This window comes from Lepidochelys olivacea (assembly GCF_965140295.1).
Source record: "Lepidochelys olivacea isolate rLepOli2 genome assembly, chromosome: 13".
In the NCBI taxonomy this organism is placed as follows: Eukaryota; Metazoa; Chordata; order Testudines; family Cheloniidae; genus Lepidochelys; species Lepidochelys olivacea.
The window spans coordinates 3,637,455-3,654,897 of record NC_140423.1 but is presented as its reverse complement, the minus strand read 5'-3'; the positions used below and the strand labels follow the sequence as shown (position 1 = coordinate 3,654,897).

The 17,443-nt window shown below is 55.9% G+C and overlaps 2 protein-coding genes and 1 long non-coding RNA gene across 4 annotated transcripts; 2 read left to right on the top strand and 1 right to left on the bottom strand.

Moving 5' to 3' along the window:
• Positions 1-1,467: 1,467 nt before the first annotated feature.
• LOC311529366 lies at positions 1,468-3,576 on the bottom strand. The gene is made up of 2 exons (XR_014713819.1): positions 3,441-3,576; positions 1,468-2,600 (listed from the first exon to the last, which is right to left on the bottom strand). It is a non-coding gene; the product is annotated as an uncharacterized lncRNA (long non-coding RNA).
• Positions 2,433-10,473, top strand: LOC311529365 (signal-regulatory protein beta-1-like). 2 transcript variants are annotated; one of them, XM_084645316.1, is made up of 6 exons: positions 2,433-2,511; positions 3,359-3,703; positions 4,597-4,911; positions 5,501-5,848; positions 6,517-6,624; positions 7,996-10,473. In XM_084645316.1, the coding sequence occupies exons 1-5, from the start codon at positions 2,439-2,441 to the stop codon at positions 6,618-6,620; spliced, it is 1,185 nt and encodes a 394-aa protein (XP_084501442.1). In that variant the 5' UTR covers positions 2,433-2,438; the 3' UTR covers positions 6,621-6,624; positions 7,996-10,473. The 2 variants fall into 2 exon arrangements, with proteins under 2 accessions (XP_084501442.1, XP_084501443.1); XM_084645317.1 differs by lacking the exons at positions 2,433-2,511; positions 4,597-4,911 and having other exon boundaries at positions 2,594-3,703.
• On the top strand, positions 9,353-16,846 carry LOC311529415 (uncharacterized protein; the record flags this gene model as incomplete). The annotated part of the gene is made up of 5 exons (XM_084645392.1): positions 9,353-9,593; positions 13,702-13,875; positions 14,721-15,065; positions 15,711-15,816; positions 16,580-16,846. The coding sequence occupies 5 exons, from the start codon at positions 9,353-9,355 to the stop codon at positions 16,722-16,724; spliced, it is 1,011 nt and encodes a 336-aa protein (XP_084501518.1). The 3' UTR covers positions 16,725-16,846.
• Positions 16,847-17,443: the final 597 nt, after the last annotated feature.

The following is a 17,443-nucleotide window of genomic DNA, read 5'->3' as shown; positions in this document are numbered from 1 at the left end:
GGAGCAATTCCCTAACATTTGTAGCTGTTTTAAAGTCCCATGTCTCAGGCGGGCCTGGGTGGCAGAAACCCCCTCCACACACTGTACAGGAGCATCTTTTACCCCACCTGAGAGAAGTGTCTGTGAGTGACTAGATAACATAGCGACTCATCTGTTCTTACCATTTGTCATTGCTTGTGTTATTTATAAAGTGGCTACACGGTTATAGTCTGTCTGGGAAACCTGTCTCTGTATCCAGAAGAGCCTGGAGACTTAAGGTCGGGGCGCACGGTTTATCTGGACACTAGGACGGTTCATGGTGTATTCACACCCTTTGTGCTGGCTGGTCCCGTTTTGAATTTCAGACTTTGCTGAGTCCCTTTGGAGTTCTCTGGCCACCCACCCTGATTGGTCCTTGTAAAACCAAGTGACACGCCCAGGGTCAGATCTCCTGGGTCGGCCTCCCAGGCTCTGAGTGTACAGTCCGCAGGGACCAGGGGCCTTGGCACAAGCAGGGGAAGCTGAGCACCACCCAGCTTGTCCATGTGCCAAACTGGGGGAACTCCATGTCCAGAGGGTGTGGCCGATAAATGGGCCTGTGCAATTTCTGGAGATAAGTTGAAGCCACCGAAAAGCCGGGCCCAAGGTGTTTACTGCCAGCAGATGCTGCCCTGGGACTGCTTTGGGTTGGGCATTGTAGTCCACCGACCCACGCGCATCTTCTCGCAGCACCAATGGCAACTCTGTCCCTACGGCCCAGGTGGGCTGACATTTTCCAGAGACCCACAACGAACAACACAACCTGCCTCCCTTTTGTGGCAGCCAGGGGCCGCTGTTGGCAGAGGGAGGCCTGGCAGTGGGGGGGCCAGTGGAGTCACCCCACCAGGGAGCTGGAGAGAGCTGCGGAGGGCCCCAGAGCTGGTGCAGCCGTACAGAGCTTTCTGGCTGATGGACCTGGCTTCTGGTGGATACAGCGAGCTCCACAGTGTCTGGGGCCAGACCCACTGCTGCTGCTATGGGGGCAAAGGCCACTCTTTCCTCTGCCCTCGACAGAAGAATTTAGAGGCAATTCCCTGGCCCCGCACAGGATTTTATGGCAGGAGGTTTTGATCTGGCCCATTGGGTCTGTTTCTCTTGGCAAGTCTCAGGTAGGCTGTGCAGAGTCTGGGGCTGGATGTGGGTTGGATGTTCATGGCTGGAGGGTGGGGAGTCAGTTTTTGAAAAATGATTAAACTAGCAGTATGGCTGCAAAACCCAAAGCTCTTGTGTCACGCCCTTCGCGATTACACTTCAGAGACCCGTCACCTCGCTGCTTGGTGCTCACTGGAATGTTTCATGGCAGACGTAATGGATCAAGCAGCTGAGAACCAGGACCTATGCAAACAGGACGCCAGAAGCACAGAGATGAAAACACAGTGGAGCAGAGGCTGATGGAGCTTTAAGACTAGAAATGGGACAAAAACAGACGCTCAAATCTTAACCCACGCATATATTTGAAGGGGGACATGGTTTAATACCTGCCCCCATTGATTTATTAATGATCATCAGGATTATGTTTCCAGTCTAGAGCACAGCGCTGAGATCTAGGCCCCTGGTGCTAGGTGCTGTACAAACACAGTGTAAGAGGCAATTCCCCGTCCGAAATAATTGACCATCAAATTAGCCAAGTCAGACAAAGGCAATTTCAAGATGCGAGCAGAGGCCGTGAAGGACTCAGTGACTTCCCCAAGGTCACAGATAATTGAACATCTCCTGGAGCCGAGTCCAGTGCTTTTAGCCAAACCTTCTTTCTTCTCTCATCCAAACCGGATCCAAACTAACTCCCAAACCCAAACTCCAGCCTAGACCTAATTCAGATTCACCCTCTCCCTACCCAGCCCATCTCTAATTAACACATCAGGTGCCGCGAGTGACCATGTGCCGTCCCCCCACGGAGGCGTGTGTTGAAGGAGCCTCTCTGGTAGCAGTCACAGCCAGGGACTAGCTCCAGAACAGGGGCCTCCGGGCCCAGCTTTCCGATGTCTCTTTGGACAGTGTTTCTCAACGTGAAGTGGCTGGTAAATGCTCTGCTTTGGTGTTCGGGAGGGAGATTTAAAGGCTGTCAGGGAATTCCCTTCCCAAAGAGCCGCACTCTGCCAGGGCCCCTCTCTCCACCCTTCAATACCCCAACAGCGTTAGCATGGCTGCTTAAGATCATGGCACACAAAGGGCTGGATTACATGAGGCTTCATGAGAGAACACGGGTCACCAGCCGCTTCGCTGTGAGAAGTAAAATTCATGGTGGGAAAAACCAGTTGAGTCTGCCCAGAGGTGGGAGGAGGAAATGTCACTAACGCAACCCACTTCCTTCTGCATTAGGGGAAGGGCTGATCCTGCACCTCCAACTTCTCAGTATCTCTTCGGACAATGGAGAGCTGGCAAAGGCCGTGGTGCTGACAGGTTGCCCCTCTGCGAACAAAATGGCTCTGTCGATCCCTGAGTCTGGATTGTCTCTTCCATGGCTGGTGCTGCTGCTTCTCCTGGAAATGCCTGGTGAGTGCAGAACACAGACACGGCCCACGCGAGCGCAAGCCGGCTTGTCTGCTTTCTTGCTGCTTGAGCAGAGGGCAATGCCAGGTGCTCTAAAGGGAGGAATAAACCCTTGTGTAGTTTATATCCCAGAGGAAACCTTCCTGACCCCAGCTTGTGATCACCTTATGCTTTGGAGTGTGAGAACTGGAAACAGTGTCTAAAGTTGTTCCCAGCTCATGCCACTGCAGGGGCTGTTCTTATTTTTATAAACGTCTGATCTTTCTGTAGAAATCTTACAGAGCAGTTAGATTCAACAATATCCTGCAGCAGTGAATTCCACAGGTTAGTCAGATGTGGGTTAAAAATATTTCTTTTTATCCCTTTAAATCGTGTTGCTTTCAGATTCCATCGGGTGCCATGTCTGTGTGGGGCCATCCAGGGGCAAAATAACCCTCCGTTCATTGGCAGTAAGTGACCCACCCAGAAGCGCCTTCTCTGTGGCTGGAGCAGCGCAGCAGCGGGGGCTCAGGGCCCTTGTCCCTGCTCGTGCCCATGAGGTTCTGTCCCTGCCCCGGCTCCCCTGCTCACGCTCAGCGAACCGCTCCCTGGTCCCTGCCTGCCCCCGGGAGCCGGGGCGGAGCTCTGGAAACGCGGCTCTGGGGACAGCCTGCAGGGGTCGCTGTGGAGCAACACAGAGTTGCTCCCCAGGGAGCTGAAGCCCCCCCGCCCGGGCAGGGCCCGGCTCTAGGCAGGGCTGGGGTCAGGATCCACACAGCGGTGCCCGGTGCCTGGGGCTCAGCCCCCTGCTGCTGCGGGGCAGGGGCTTGTGAACCAGCCTCCCCCAGCCTGGCCTGTTCTCTCCTTCCAGAGGCCGGGGGGGCCGAGGAGTTCCAGCTGCTGCAGCCCCAGGAGCCCGTGTGGGTGTCCGCGGGAGAGACTCTCACTCTGACCTGCTCTGTGACCGGCCTCGCTCCAGTAGGACCCGTGCAGTGGTTCAAGGGCTCGGGCGGGGACCGGCAGCTCGTTTATGCACCCGCGGGATCATTCCCCCGGGTGACGCGGGCTGTTCGTGGCTCTGACACAGACTTCACCATCCGCATCAGTGACACCCGCCCCGCGGACGCCGGGACCTATCGCTGTGTGAAGTTTAAGAAGGGGGCGGGAGCCGATGAGGAGTTCAGATCCGGCGCGGGCACGGCCGTGACTGTGAGCGGTGAGGGCGAGCTCCCATCCCAGCCACTCACCCCTGCCCATCGGGGGCTGGGACCAGGGCGGGGACCAACCTCGCTCCGCCCGGACCCTCCCCGGGGAGCTGCGCTTCCCACCGAGACAGTGGGACCTGGGTTGGGACCTACACCTGTGTGGGGGCGCGGGGGGAGGGGGTGCTGTGGATTTTAGCGAGATGGGGGAGAAGGGGGAGAAATTTCTCCTCTATCCCCAGGGATCGCTGCCCCCCAACGAAAACGAAGTGCCAGGTGCACCAGGTGTGCAGTGGGGGTGACTGGCCGGGTGGGTGCATGGGGGGGGTCTCAGGTGTTGGGTTTATTCTTCCCACTCGGCCCCTCTAGAAAGAGCAGCCGGAGCTGCTGGCGGGGGATGTGGGGGGCCCTCTGGGGAGCCGGCTGCGACTCCTCACACTCACCTACTCGGGGGACTCGCTTCCAGCACCAGGGGGTTTCTCTCCCCCCTCCCCCAGTGCCCGGGGCAGCCCCAGTGGGAGACAGGGAGCAAGGACCAGGCAGGCTGGGGCAGCTGCTCAGAGTTTGTGCTTCCTTGGCAGAACCGACCTGCGGCCAGACACAGTCCTGGGGGGAATCTACTCGACCCCCCTTCCCCCATCCCCCATAGGGCTCTGGCTGTGGGCACAGAGCTCGGCTGCAGCCAGGGAGTTACTGGGATCTTCTTCTTCTTCTTCTTTTCCTATGACACTTCCCCAGCCCCAGCAAGGACTCTCCTAGTCTGTCCCCTCGACCCCCGCCTTTGCATTTACTCAATGGCTGTGCCTCCCCCGATCTCAGGCTGTCCCTGTGGGGAAGCAGGCCCCATGGGGTGGGGAGATGGGCTCTCAGTCGCAGGGATCTGACTGATAAACGCTCCTCCCTGCAGCCAGGCCCTCGGCCCCGTCCGTGTCCGGCCCCCCCAGCAGGGCGGAGCCGGGTCCCTCAGTGACTTTCACCTGCACGTCAGGAGGATTCTCCCCCAGAGATATCACTGTGACCTGGCTCAAAAATGGGACCAAACTCCCAGCCCCCCAGCCCCAGGTTCTCCCCGAACACAAAAGCGTCTCCTACAACATGTCCAGCACCGTGGGACTGAGCCTGACCCGAGGAGACGTCCGCTCCCAGCTCACCTGTCAGATAGAGCACAGCACCTTACCGGCTCCCTTGCGTGGGTCCTACAACCTCAGAGAGGCCCTGCGAGGTAGGAGCCCAGCTGGGGCTACTGCGGAGGGGCAGAGATGGATCCTTCAGCCTTTGGTTCCTTTGGGCTGGGTAGTGGGGGGTAAGAGGGGAGTCACTGAAATCCAGATTCAGTTCTGGACTCTGCCTTGTGCCCTTAAAACTTTGAAACTCTTTGCCCTGGGCTGGCACATCCCCTACTCCAGCCCAGTGGAGGGCAGGGTTAGGAAGAAGGTGTTTGACTTTGTTTAAACCCTGGTAAGACACCACTCTCCATTTTAATGTACCCAAGCTGGGTCTGTCAGGGGTTTTTCTAGGGAGAAGGGGAAGGAAATTGGGGACACTGGGTAGACTTGGGTTTTTGCAGCCTGCTCATTTTAAAACATTTGCCTTCCCCTGGGTTTATTCCTGTGAGGGGGCCAAAGCTCTCACACGTGGGAAGGCAACTTAGAGATAACCAAAGTTCTTTGCCCTTGAAAAAATATCACATGGCAAGTGGGACGTGGGCTCAGGGGGAATGTCAGTCTGTCCAGCCCCAGAAATTTCCCTCTGACTCAGCAGGAAAAGGAGAATTTCTGTAGCTGCCGAGCACAGGATATTTGTGTTCTCAGTTCCACCCAGGCTGCGAGTGGGTGACCCAGCAGCGCCCGTCGCACTGAACGAGTCTGTGACGTTCACCTGCCACGCGGAGGGGTTTTACCTGAAGGACGCGAGTCTCACCTGGCTGGAGAATGGAAATGAGACGAACCTTGGAAAATCCTCCCCCCTGGCCGAGAATCCAGATGGGACGTACACGCTGCAGAGCTCCCTGGAGGTCAAAGCAACTGAACAGAGGAATCGGTCCATGTTCACCTGTCGGGTTGTGCACGATTCCCAGCCCCCCGTCAGTGCCAGCCAGATGCTGAGAATCTCCCAGCCACCTCCTAAGCCAAGCAAAGATGGTACTTCACCTGATGCAGGTAAATGTGCAGCTGAACCCTCCCTGCACTGCAGGGAAATGCCAGGTCTGTTCTGCTGAACCCAGGGGTCATTTCAGCCCATCTCCAGCAGTGGAGCGCCTCAGTGTAACAGCGACTCTTTTATTCCAGGATTATTGCTCAGCTCTGCTCTCCTGGGGCCCGTGGGCGCCACGGGAAGGGGAAGGTTGAGAGCAGGAAATGCCACTTTGGCTGCGCTCTGTGCCGAGGGAAGATGCTCTCTGCAGCCCTGCAGGGTGTGAATGTCCTTTGGAGAGGGGCTCGAACACGGTGACTCCCGCAGAGCTGGTGATCCAAGGACTCCGGCACTGCTCAGGGATTTGAGGCTTTTAAGTAAAAGTGCAGGTGGTTCCTGAGTCCTTATTCTCCTGCTCTGCGAAGCTCGAGGTCTCCACTGTAGAGTCTGGGCCTCCGTGGGGCCAACCAGCCGCGTTTAGATACAGCTGCCAGGCAGAGCTGGGCAAACTCTGCAGAGGCCATTTGCCAAACTGCTGTTCACAGGTAGGAACTTGCCAAGCCCCGTGGAAGGCCAGTTTCCTCGGAGCCTGGTAAAGGTGACGTGAGCCAGGGCGGGAAGGCCGGGAACCAGCAGTTCTCCTGTCTGCTGGGGGTTTCTCTCCATTGGCTGATCTGAGGCATTTCCACTGCAGGTCAGAGCCTGTTCTCCAGCCCCGCTCTCTGGATCGGGCTCTTCCTGGAGAAGATGCTGACTGCCGCCTTCCTCCTCTTCCTCTTCCTGAGAAGTAAAGAGTAACCAGGTAAATGTTGATTTTCTGTGAGTTACCCTGGGGCATTAAAAAGGAGCCAGAGGGAACTGATTGTAATGCTGCAGCCCAGGAGCAGAGCAGGAAGCGTTAATGTCTCACAGCGAGTCAGTGTCGTGGGGTTGGATGTCTCTGGGGTTGCGCATAGGATACAGATCCTCCCAGTCTGATGCCAGGCCAGATCACGAGTGGCCGGGTCGTTTTTTTCAGGGCCCCAATGCAGTTCCTAGAGCCCAAAGGGGCCCATCACCAGGTGGCCATCTCCCTGGGCACTAACTGCTGCTCTAACCGGGCATCAGAGACCCCAAGGATTGTGTACAAGTGCAAAATGAATTGCTCTGCCCCATAGAGTGGATCCTTCTGGCTCAGGGTGAGCTCCATGGGGAACTGGCAGGGCTGGCCAGGCTTTCCATCACTGTCTGCGCCCCTGTCACATAGAAGCCCTTTTGCTCCTCTCCTGTTCACATGAAGCTTCCTCTCCACATGCTCCCTCCGTTTGGTAAATCCTTCCCGGGTTCCGCTGGGGCAGGTTCCCTGGGGGACACAGTCCAGGGCCCCTGGTGAGCTCCGGAATCCCTGCCCCAAACAGCCAGGCGGGTCGAGGGAGCTTTGCAGGGGCCAGGGACACACAGGGGATCAGTTCCCTTTTATCTCATGTTAGGCACATTGTCCTAGCCATGTCGCTGCTGGAAATCCTGCCCCAAGGTATTCACCCCCAAGAACAACAGTCCCACTCCAGCCGAGGGCCCGGCATTCCCAGATCCCTGACTCTCTCCTGCGCCGGGCCTGTACAGAGGGTCCCAGCGACCCATTCGTGGCTGTGGACCAGATTCCTTAGTTCCAGAGCCCTGTGACTGCTGTTAACCAGCCTCCCCTGGCATTGCCGCCCAGGTCCCCGTATCTGTGCCCCAAAGAGACAAACCCCCAGCTAGTTCCATCCTGCAAAGCCTGATCCTCAGCCCAAAGCTGGTGACACCATCCCTCAGGGAACACAACAGTTATACCTTGAATCCTCCTCAGCATCACTCTCCTCTGGGCTTCCTAATACTCCTGATCCAGTCCTGATCCCTGACCAGGAGGGTCCCTCCCCTTTCTAGGGAGGGGAGAATTCAGGTACCAGCTTGTCACAGTCACTGGAAATTCAGGAGAGTCAGAGCCCTGAGTAAATCTCCCCTCGGTTAAACATACAGCGTGAGATGACTGCTCCCCGACACCCCGCCCCCAGCTCAGGGCGTGATGGGGCTGACATGGAGCGTACTAGAGCAGTTTGTCCCTGGGCGGCTCCTCCCTGGGCTGGGTTAATGCTAAGGCAAGGGTCATTGACTGACTCTCCTCATTCACCTGTTGGATTCTTTCCTTCTGCAGCCCCTGGTCTATTTCCCAGATTTCTCGCACTGTCGCCACCTGCCAGCTTCTCTGTCAGCAGCCTCCATCTCTGCAGTCCAGGAAAGGAGTCCCTATATGGTGGAACTGCAGTGACCCCTGCTGGCCAATCTGATTGAGCCAAGGCCCCTGACGGGACATACCCACTGCTCACTCATGCCTACTGATTGCGAATCCTGACTGGGCTCCCTGCTCCTTCTCGCACACTGGTTCTCAAACTTGGGATCGCGACCCAGTTGTGTGGGGGGTCGCGAGCCCAGACCCTGGCGTGGGGCTGCAAGCCATGAGCTGCGACCCCTGCACCAGGCTGCGAGCCCTGACCCCAACAGCGGCGCGTGGCTGCGAGCTCCGACTCCCACCCCAATGTGGGGCTGCGAGCCCTAACCCCAAACCTGGCCAGGAGCGGGGCTGCAAGCTATGAGTCTCGACCCCTGTGCCGGGCTGCAACCACGACACCCGACCCTGACACTGGCGCGGGGCTGTGAGTCCCAACCCCCGTCTGGGGCTGCAGAGCTGCGAGCCCCAACCCCAACCCTGGCCAGGAGTGGGGCTCTGAGCTCTGGCCAGGTGCAGGGCTTTGGGGCTGTGAGACCTGACCCCGACCCCCGTGCACGGCTGCGAGCCCGAACCCCGGCCAGGCGTGGGGCTGTGAGCCCTGAGCTGGGGCATCCAGGACGCTGTGAGCCCCGATCCCTGTACAGGGGTTGTCAGGCGGAGCCCGGCCATGCTGAGGGTTATCAGCCAGGAGCTCCGCCAGGCACGAGGTGGTTCACCACCAGCCCTGCTTCACACAGGGCTGTGAGCCCGGCCAGGCGCTTGTGAGCCCCCGTCACCGCCATGTGCGGACCTCAGAGCCCCAAGCTCCTCCAGCCCAGCCCCACCCCCAGCTCCACTCCACCTCCAGCCCTGCTCCACCCCCCAAAAAAGGGCGCCAAATAGAAGTTTGCCCAGGGCTCCATTTTTCCTATGGCTGGTCCTGATACTGAGACAACATTAGAGGGCTTGACTCTTTCGCAGCTGAACAGGTACTTTATGAATTAACAGTCGGACACACAAGCGCAAACCTTCTCCTGAAAAGAATGGCCACCTGTCCTGCTAAAACCGCTACAAAACGACTGTATCTCGTCTTACATTAAAATGGGTTTTCCAATATCCTCACCTCCGGTATTGAAAAACCGCAATGCCTCATTTGCTGTGAAATCTTCTCTGCTGAATCAGTGAAACCGTGCAAACCGCAGCGACATCTGGAAACTAGACCTCCCGAGGCGAAAAATCGAAACACGGAGAAGACGCAACGAAGGCGGCCGGGCTTGATTCTGATGGAAGTTTCCGAGAGCAAATGTCCTCAACGGTGGAGGCCTCTTACGTTGTGTCCCTACGAACTGCCTGTACCAAAGCGCCGTGTACTGGAGGCGAGGAGCTTATTCTGCCAGGAGGCAAAAAGATGGAGGTTGGCAAAGATATTGCCAAAAACTGGAATATGCTCTCCATGTCTCATGACACTGTGAAGCGCAGAATATGTGAGATGTCTGAAGATATCAAGAAACAAGTTGTGCCTGAAATTAAACATTCTGCTTTCAGTATGTTCAGCCTGTAGCTTGATGAAACAGTTGATGTTACTCGCTGCGCACAACTGGTCGCATCCGTACGGTGTGTTAACGCCGGGGATGTGAAGGATGAATTCTTCGTCTGTGAACAACTTGGAACAACCACAATGGCGCAGGCCATTTTCAGTAAGGTGAACGCCTTGTTGGAAAGCAGAGACACTGAGTGGAAGAATCTTTGTGGTATCTGTCGGGACGGTGCTCCAGCCAGGATGGGTGCGTGGTCTGGCTTTCAGCAGAAGGTAAAGTGCGTCTCACCTAATGGGATTGTCACTCACTGTGGAATCCATCGTCCAGTCCCAGCTGCAAAGACATTGCCAATAGGCCTTAATGCTGTCGTGGATGTTGTTCGACGAGCAGTAAACTACATTAAAGCTCATGCTCTGAGTAGCCATCTCTTTCGAGAGCTCTGCCAGGAAACGGGAAGTGAAGATGAAGTTCTGCTTTTCCACACTCCAGTCCGATGGCTCCCTAGGGGACGCACATTAAAGCGCGTTTTTATACTTGGTGAAGAGATGGCAGAGCTTTTCCTGCGAAAAGAGAAACAAGAGCTGAACAAAACGTTCAGGGACAAGAAATGGCTTCTCTGCTTGGCATACCTAGTTGATATCTTTGGTAGCCTTAATGATCTCAATCTGTCGCTTCAGGGAGAACGTTCAACATTAATAGACCTGACTAATAAAAACAGAGCCTTCCAGATGAAGTTGGATCTGTGGTGCAGGAAGCTGGACCCAGACAGATGTGAAGGACGACATCAGATGCACCCTTTCTAAAACAACACCAAGAATAAAACTTCCTGTGTCAAATAAACAGCATCATCCATCTCACTGGTTTTTGGCTGCTTCAGGTCATTAATTGCTGTCTATTATTAAAATAAAATTCTACTTAAAAATAACTTTTCTGCTTATATTTAATTCAATAAAAATGTATTTTAGGCTTAATTTAAAAGCAATGGGAAAAGGTAAATTCATGTTAAGCAATAGGGTTTAAATTTAGTATTTTACATAGTGTTAAGTATAAAAAATGTGTCTTTAATTTCTGGGGGGGAGGAGTCGCACTCAGAGGCTTGGTATTTGAAAGGGGTCACCAGTACAAAAACTTTGAGAAGCACTGTTTTAGCCCAACCCTCTGTGCTGTCTGCTCTTACCTTCACTACAGAGAGCAAAACTAGTATATGCGGAATATGGGGGTGTAATGCCTGGAGCAGCCCCCCTGAGTCCTGTGGGTTCGACCCTGAGGGTCAGGCTCTTGCTCCCGGGGCTGGCAGGAGCTGGGCGTTTTGAAGATGTGACGCCATGACTTGCAGGAGAGAACTGGTCGAACTTGGCCCAGTGATGGAGCAGCCTGATCAAACCCTATTATCATCCTGCAGGAGGCCTCTGGGCCTGACTCTGAGATGGGAGGGATGAGAAGACACGGTGGTAAATGGAAACCGAAGTAAAGTGAAAATGAAGGGATTCGCTGCACCCCCATTCCTCCTGTTAAGCACCCGCCTTCTGCTCTGGGCAAGGTTGGATCCTGTAGCTGACCCTGCTGGTCTGTGCTCTGGGACACAGAAGTGATGGGAGCAGGGAGCCCAGACCATCTGTAGAGTTGGCTTGTGCCTTTCTGTGATTCTGGACTCCGGCTGGAACCTCCTGCCTCTGCTTGGCCATGAAGAGGCAGGAGAAATTTGTGTAATAATTTCTGGCAATGCTTGAACTCACCCCTGACTGAAGAGCTGGGGTGGGGAGACGGGAAATGTCACGGAGCAATTCCCTAACATTTGTAGCTGTTTTAAAGTCCCATGTCTCAGGCGGGCCTGGGTGGCAGAAACCCCCTCCACACACTGTACAGGAGCATCTTTTACCCCACCTGAGAGAAGTGTCTGTGAGTGACTAGATAACATAGCGACTCATCTGTTCTTACCATTTGTCATTGCTTGTGTTATTTATAAAGTGGCTACACGGTTATAGTCTGTCTGGGAAACCTGTCTCTGTATCCAGAAGAGCCTGGAGACTTAAGGTCGGGGCGCACGGTTTATCTGGACACTAGGACGGTTCATGGTGTATTCACACCCTTTGTGCTGGCTGGTCCCGTTTTGAATTTCAGACTTTGCTGAGTCCCTTTGGAGTTCTCTGGCCACCCACCCTGATTGGTCCTTGTAAAACCAAGTGACACGCCCAGGGTCAGATCTCCTGGGTCGGCCTCCCAGGCTCTGAGTGTACAGTCCGCAGGGACCAGGGGCCTTGGCACAAGCAGGGGAAGCTGAGCACCACCCAGCTTGTTCATGTGCCAAACTGGGGGAACTCCATGTCCAGAGGGTGTGGCCGATAAATGGGCCTGTGCAATTTCTGGAGATAAGTTGAAGCCACCGAAAAGCCGGGCCCAAGGTGTTTACTGCCAGCAGATGCTGCCCTGGGACTGCTTTGGATTGGGCATTGTAGTCCACCGACCCACGCGCATCTTCTCGCAGCACCAATGGCAACTCTGTCCCTACGGCCCAGGTGGGCTGACATTTTCCAGAGACCCACAACGAACAACACAACCTGCCTCCCTTTTGTGGCAGCCAGGGGCCGCTGTTGGCAGAGGGAGGCCTGGCAGTGGGGGGGCCAGTGGAGTCACCCCACCAGGGAGCTGGAGAGAGCTGCGGAGGGCCCCAGAGCTGGTGCAGCCGTACAGAGCTTTCTGGCTGATGGACCTGGCTTCTGGTGGATACAGCGAGCTCCACAGTGTCTGGGGCCAGACCCACTGCTGCTGCTATGGGGGCAAAGGCCACTCTTTCCTCTGCCCTCGACAGAAGAATTTAGAGGCAATTCCCTGGCCCCGCACAGGATTTTATGGCAGGAGGTTTTGATCTGGCCCATTGGGTCTGTTTCTCTTGGCAAGTCTCAGGTAGGCTGTGCAGAGTCTGGGGCTGGATGTGGGTTGGATGTTCATGGCTGGAGGGTGGGGAGTCAGTTTTTGAAAAATGATTAAACTAGCAGTATGGCTGCAAAACCCAAAGCTCTTGTGTCACGCCCTTCGCGATTACACTTCAGAGACCCGTCACCTCGCTGCTTGGTGCTCACTGGAATGTTTCATGGCAGACGTAATGGATCAAGCAGCTGAGAACCAGGACCTATGCAAACAGGACGCCAGAAGCACAGAGATGAAAACACAGTGGAGCAGAGGCTGATGGAGCTTTAAGACTAGAAATGGGACAAAAACAGACGCTCAAATCTTAACCCACGCATATATTTGAAGGGGGACATGGTTTAATACCTGCCCCCATTGATTTATTAATGATCATCAGGATTATGTTTCCAGTCTAGAGCACAGCGCTGAGATCTAGGCCCCTGGTGCTAGGTGCTGTACAAACACAGTGTAAGAGGCAATTCCCCGTCCGAAATAATTGACCATCAAATTAGCCAAGTCAGACAAAGGCAATTTCAAGATGTGAGCAGAGGCCGTGAAGGACTCAGTGACTTCCCCAAGGTCACAGATAATTGAACATCTCCTGGAGCCGAGTCCAGTGCTTTTAGCCAAACCTTCTTTCTTCTCTCATCCAAACTGGATCCAAACTAACTCCCAAACCCAAACTCCAGCCTAGACCTAATTCAGATTCACCCTCTCCCTACCCAGCCCATCTCTAATTAACACATCAGGTGCCACGAGTGACCATGTGCCATCCCCACACGGAGGCGTGTGTTGAAGGAGCCTCTCTGGTAGCAGTCACAGCCAGGGACTAGCTCCAGAACAGGGGCCTCCGGGCCCAGCTTTCCGATGTCTCTTTGGACAGTGTTTCTCAACGTGAAGTGGCTGGTAAATGCTCTGCTTTGGTGTTCGGGAGGGAGATTTAAAGGCTGTCAGGGAATTCCCTTCCCAAAGAGCCGCACTCTGCCAGGGCCCCTCTCTCCATCCTTCAATACCCCAACAGCGTTAGCATGGCTGCTTAAGATCATGGCACACAAAGGGCTGGATTACATGAGGCTTCATGAGAGAACACGGGTCACCAGCCGCTTCGCTGTGAGAAGTAAAATTCATGGTGGGAAAAACCAGTTGAGTCTGCCCAGAGGTGGGAGGAGGAAATGTCACTAACGCAACCCACTTCCTTCTGCATTAGGGGAAGGGCTGATCCTGCACCTCCAACTTCTCAGTATCTCTTCGGACAACGGAGAGCTGGCAAAGGCCGTGGTGCTGACAGGTCGCCCCTCTGCGAACAAAATGGCTCTGTCGATCCCTGTGTCTGGATTGTCTCTTCCATGGCTGGTGCTGCTGCTTCTCCTGGAAATGCCTGGTGAGTGCAGAACACAGACACGGCCCACGCGAGCGCAAGCCGGCTTGTCTGCTTTCTTGCTGCTTGAGCAGAGGGCAATGCCAGGTGCTCTAAAGGGAGGAATAAACCCTTGTGTAGTTTATATCCCAGAGGAAACCTTCCTGACCCCAGCTTGTGATCACCTTATGCTTTGGAGTGTGAGAACTGGAAACAGTGTCTAAAGTTGTTCCCAGCTCATGCCACTGCAGGGGCTGTTCTTATTTTTATAAACGTCTGATCTTTCTGTAGAAATCTTACAGAGCAGTTAGATTCAACAATATCCTGCAGCAGTGAATTCCACAGGTTAGTCAGATGTGGGTTAAAATATTTCTTTTTATCCCTTTAAATCGTGTTGCTTTCAGATTCCATCGGGTGCCATGTCTGTGTGGGGCCATCCAGGGGCAAAATAACCCTCCGTTCATTGGCAGTAAGTGACCCACCCAGAAGCTCCTTCTCTGTGGCTGGAGCAGCGCAGCAGCGGGGGCTCAGGGCCCTTGTCCCTGCTCGTGCCCATGAGGTTCTGTCCCTGCCCCGGCTCCCCTGCTCACGCTCAGCGAACCGCTCCCTGGTCCCTGCCTGCCCCCGGGAGCCGGGGCGGAGCTCTGGAAACGCGGCTTTGGGGCAGCCTGCAGGGGTCGCTGTGGAGCAACACAGAGTCGCTCCCCAGGGAGCTGAAGCCCCCCCGCCCGGGCAGGGCCCGGCTCTAGGCAGGGCTGGGGTCAGGATCCACACAGCGGTGCCCGGTGCCTGGGGCTCAGCCCCCTGCTGCTGCGGGGCGGGGGCTTGTGAACCAGCCTCCCCCAGCCTGGCCTGTTCTCTCCTTCCAGGGGCCGCGGGGGCCGAGGAGTTCCAGCTGCTGCAGCCCCAGGACGCCGTGCGGGTGTCCGCGGGAGAGACTCTCACTCTGACCTGCTCTGTGACCGGCCTCGCTCCAGTAGGACCCGTGCAGTGGTTCAAGGGCTCGGGCGGGGACCGGCAGCTCGTTTATGCACAGGCGGGATCATTCCCCCGGGTGACACGGGTTGTGAGTGGCTCTGACACAGACTTCACCATCCGCATCAGTGACACCCGCCCCGCGGACGCCGGGACCTATCGCTGTGTGAAGTTTAAGAAGGTGTTGGGAACCGCTGAGGAGTTCAGATCCGGCGCGGGCACGGCCGTGTCTGTGAGCGGTGAGTGTGAGTTCCCATCCCAGCCACACGTCCCTCCCCACGAGGGGCTGGTACCAGGGAGGGGAAGAAACCCAGCTCAGCCCAGACACTCACCAGGGAGTTCACTGAACCGGTGTTAAAGTAGGGCCAGGGGAAGATTTATGCCTCTTCAGAGGGGGCCGCAGTACAGGAAGGACCGGGGGAATTTCTGCTCTAACTCTGGATTTGCTCTGGAGATTCCCCCTTCCTGCCTCCCCCACACCTAGCTGAGCAGCAAATGCTTGTGTACGTGTGTGTGAGAGAGAAGCCATGCAGAGCAGGGTGGGGACCCTTTTTGCTATTTTTCCTCCCTTCTCATGTTTCCCCACGGGGGAGAGGTACGGGAATGAACTGTTAATTTCTCTCTGCAAATCTCTCCAGCAAAACATGGATCCGTGAGGGTTTCAGCATCCCCTGCTGGGCTAGGTCAAGGTTCAGCTTGATCTGAGCCTGGTGCAGGGGCATGGCAGCATGTGCGGGATGGCTAAGAACCAGCAGTTCTGTCTGTGCTGTGCCTCGGTGGAGATGCCGGGTGGGTCACACTCTGGGCAGGTCACGCTCACACACTTCACAGACACTCCCAGGGGGCTCCTGTCCATTTGCTGATCTGATACTTTTCTACCACAGGTAGGGGGCCGTTAGCCAGCCCCACTCTCTGGATCTGGCTCTTCCTGAAGAAGGCACTGATTGCCGCCTTCCTCCTTGTCTCCTTCCTCTCCATGATGAGCAAAGGGTACCTGTCGCTTTTCTGTAATTTGCGCTGGGCAGAGCACAGGAACTAGCATGAGCAGCATTAATGCGGCAGCCCAGGGACAAAGCCCCCTGGGGAAGGGAGCGTTATGCTCTGGATGTCTCTGGGGTCACAACTTGCTGGGAGAAGGTGATTCCTGGGAAGACGAGAGTAACTGGCTCAGGCAGGGCTGGATTATGCAGTCCAGGCTTTAGCCACATGGGCATACAAGAGCTGTGATCTGGGCTAGGCTGGAGGGTGTCTGGGCAGATGGGGGCTCCCCTTCTCCCCCCAGCAATGACAGGGCCCCCCACCCTCTTCCTGGGAGCAGTGGCAGGGCCCCTCCTCTGCTCAGGAGTGGCAGCAGGGGCCTCTTCCCCTGACGGCCAGCAGAAGGGCTGTCCTCCCCTCATCCTCCGGAGACGCAGAAGTGGCAGCAGGGCCCTCCACCCTGTGTTTGTCCCAGCAGCCAGGGGGTATCAGTGGCAGGGGCTGGGGGACTGGGCCCACTGCACTCTTCCCCTGCTACGCAGCCAGCCCTGGGCTGCGGTGGGGTTGGCAGGGTCCCCTGGAGCAATGGGCCTTGGAGAATTAACACCTCCGCTGCCAGACTAACGATGATTTACCGTCTGGACGTTCTCCAGCACAGGGATGTGAGGCGCTGGAGACACTTTGCCCTGGGGGGCTCCTGGCTGGGCTGGGCTAATGCTCAGGGAAGGGTCATTGACTGACTCTCCTTCTTCAGTTGGATTCTTTCCTTTTGCAGCCCCAGGGCTGTTTCCTGGTTTTCTTGCACCGTCGCCACCTGCCAACGTCTCTGTCTGCGCCTCCATCCCCGCAGGCCAGGAAATGGGTCCACGGATGCACCTGCAGTGAGCCCTGCTGGTCGGACAGAGGGAGCCCAGGCCTGATGGGATGTACCCACCAAGCTCATCCACCTCCTGATGGAGCAGCTGACATGGAATTCCTGACTTGGCTTCTGGCCACTCCGCCTGTCTCTCTGCGCTGTCTGCACTGACCTTCACTTCAGGGAGCAAGCTCAAATCTGAGAAATTTAATTATTGATTTTATTCCTTTAAGATGGGGTGAAATGCAATTTACTTCTGTTTAACACATAGTGTGGCCCCGCAGCAGCGCCCCTGAGTCCTGCGGGTTCGACCCTGAGGCCCAGACTCTTGCTCCCTGGGCTGGCAGGAGCTGGGTGTTTTGCAGATGTGACCCGGTGACCTGATTGGAAAGAGCTAGTCACGTGCTCTTACCGCTGGGTCTGCCCTGACCAATCACGGGAGCAGCCTGGAGAGCGGGGTTTTAAATGATATCGTTCTCCGGGAAGAGGCCATTGGGCCTGACTGTGGGAATCACAACACAGTGTGATAAATGGAAGCTCCCCCCCACACCCCATTAATCACCCGCCTCTCGGCTCTGGGCAACCTCCGAAGAACGAACTCACTGTGCACGACTCCCTGGCCCCCTGGGCTGATGCGAGCAGGGAGCTCACAATCCATAGAGCTTTATTACGCCTTTCCTGCTACTTTCAGACTGGCTGGAGCCTCCTGCCTTTGTGAGAGGGCAGCAGGTAATTCGGTAATCACTTCCCTTTGCAAATAGACCCCATCGAAGGGGGCTGCAC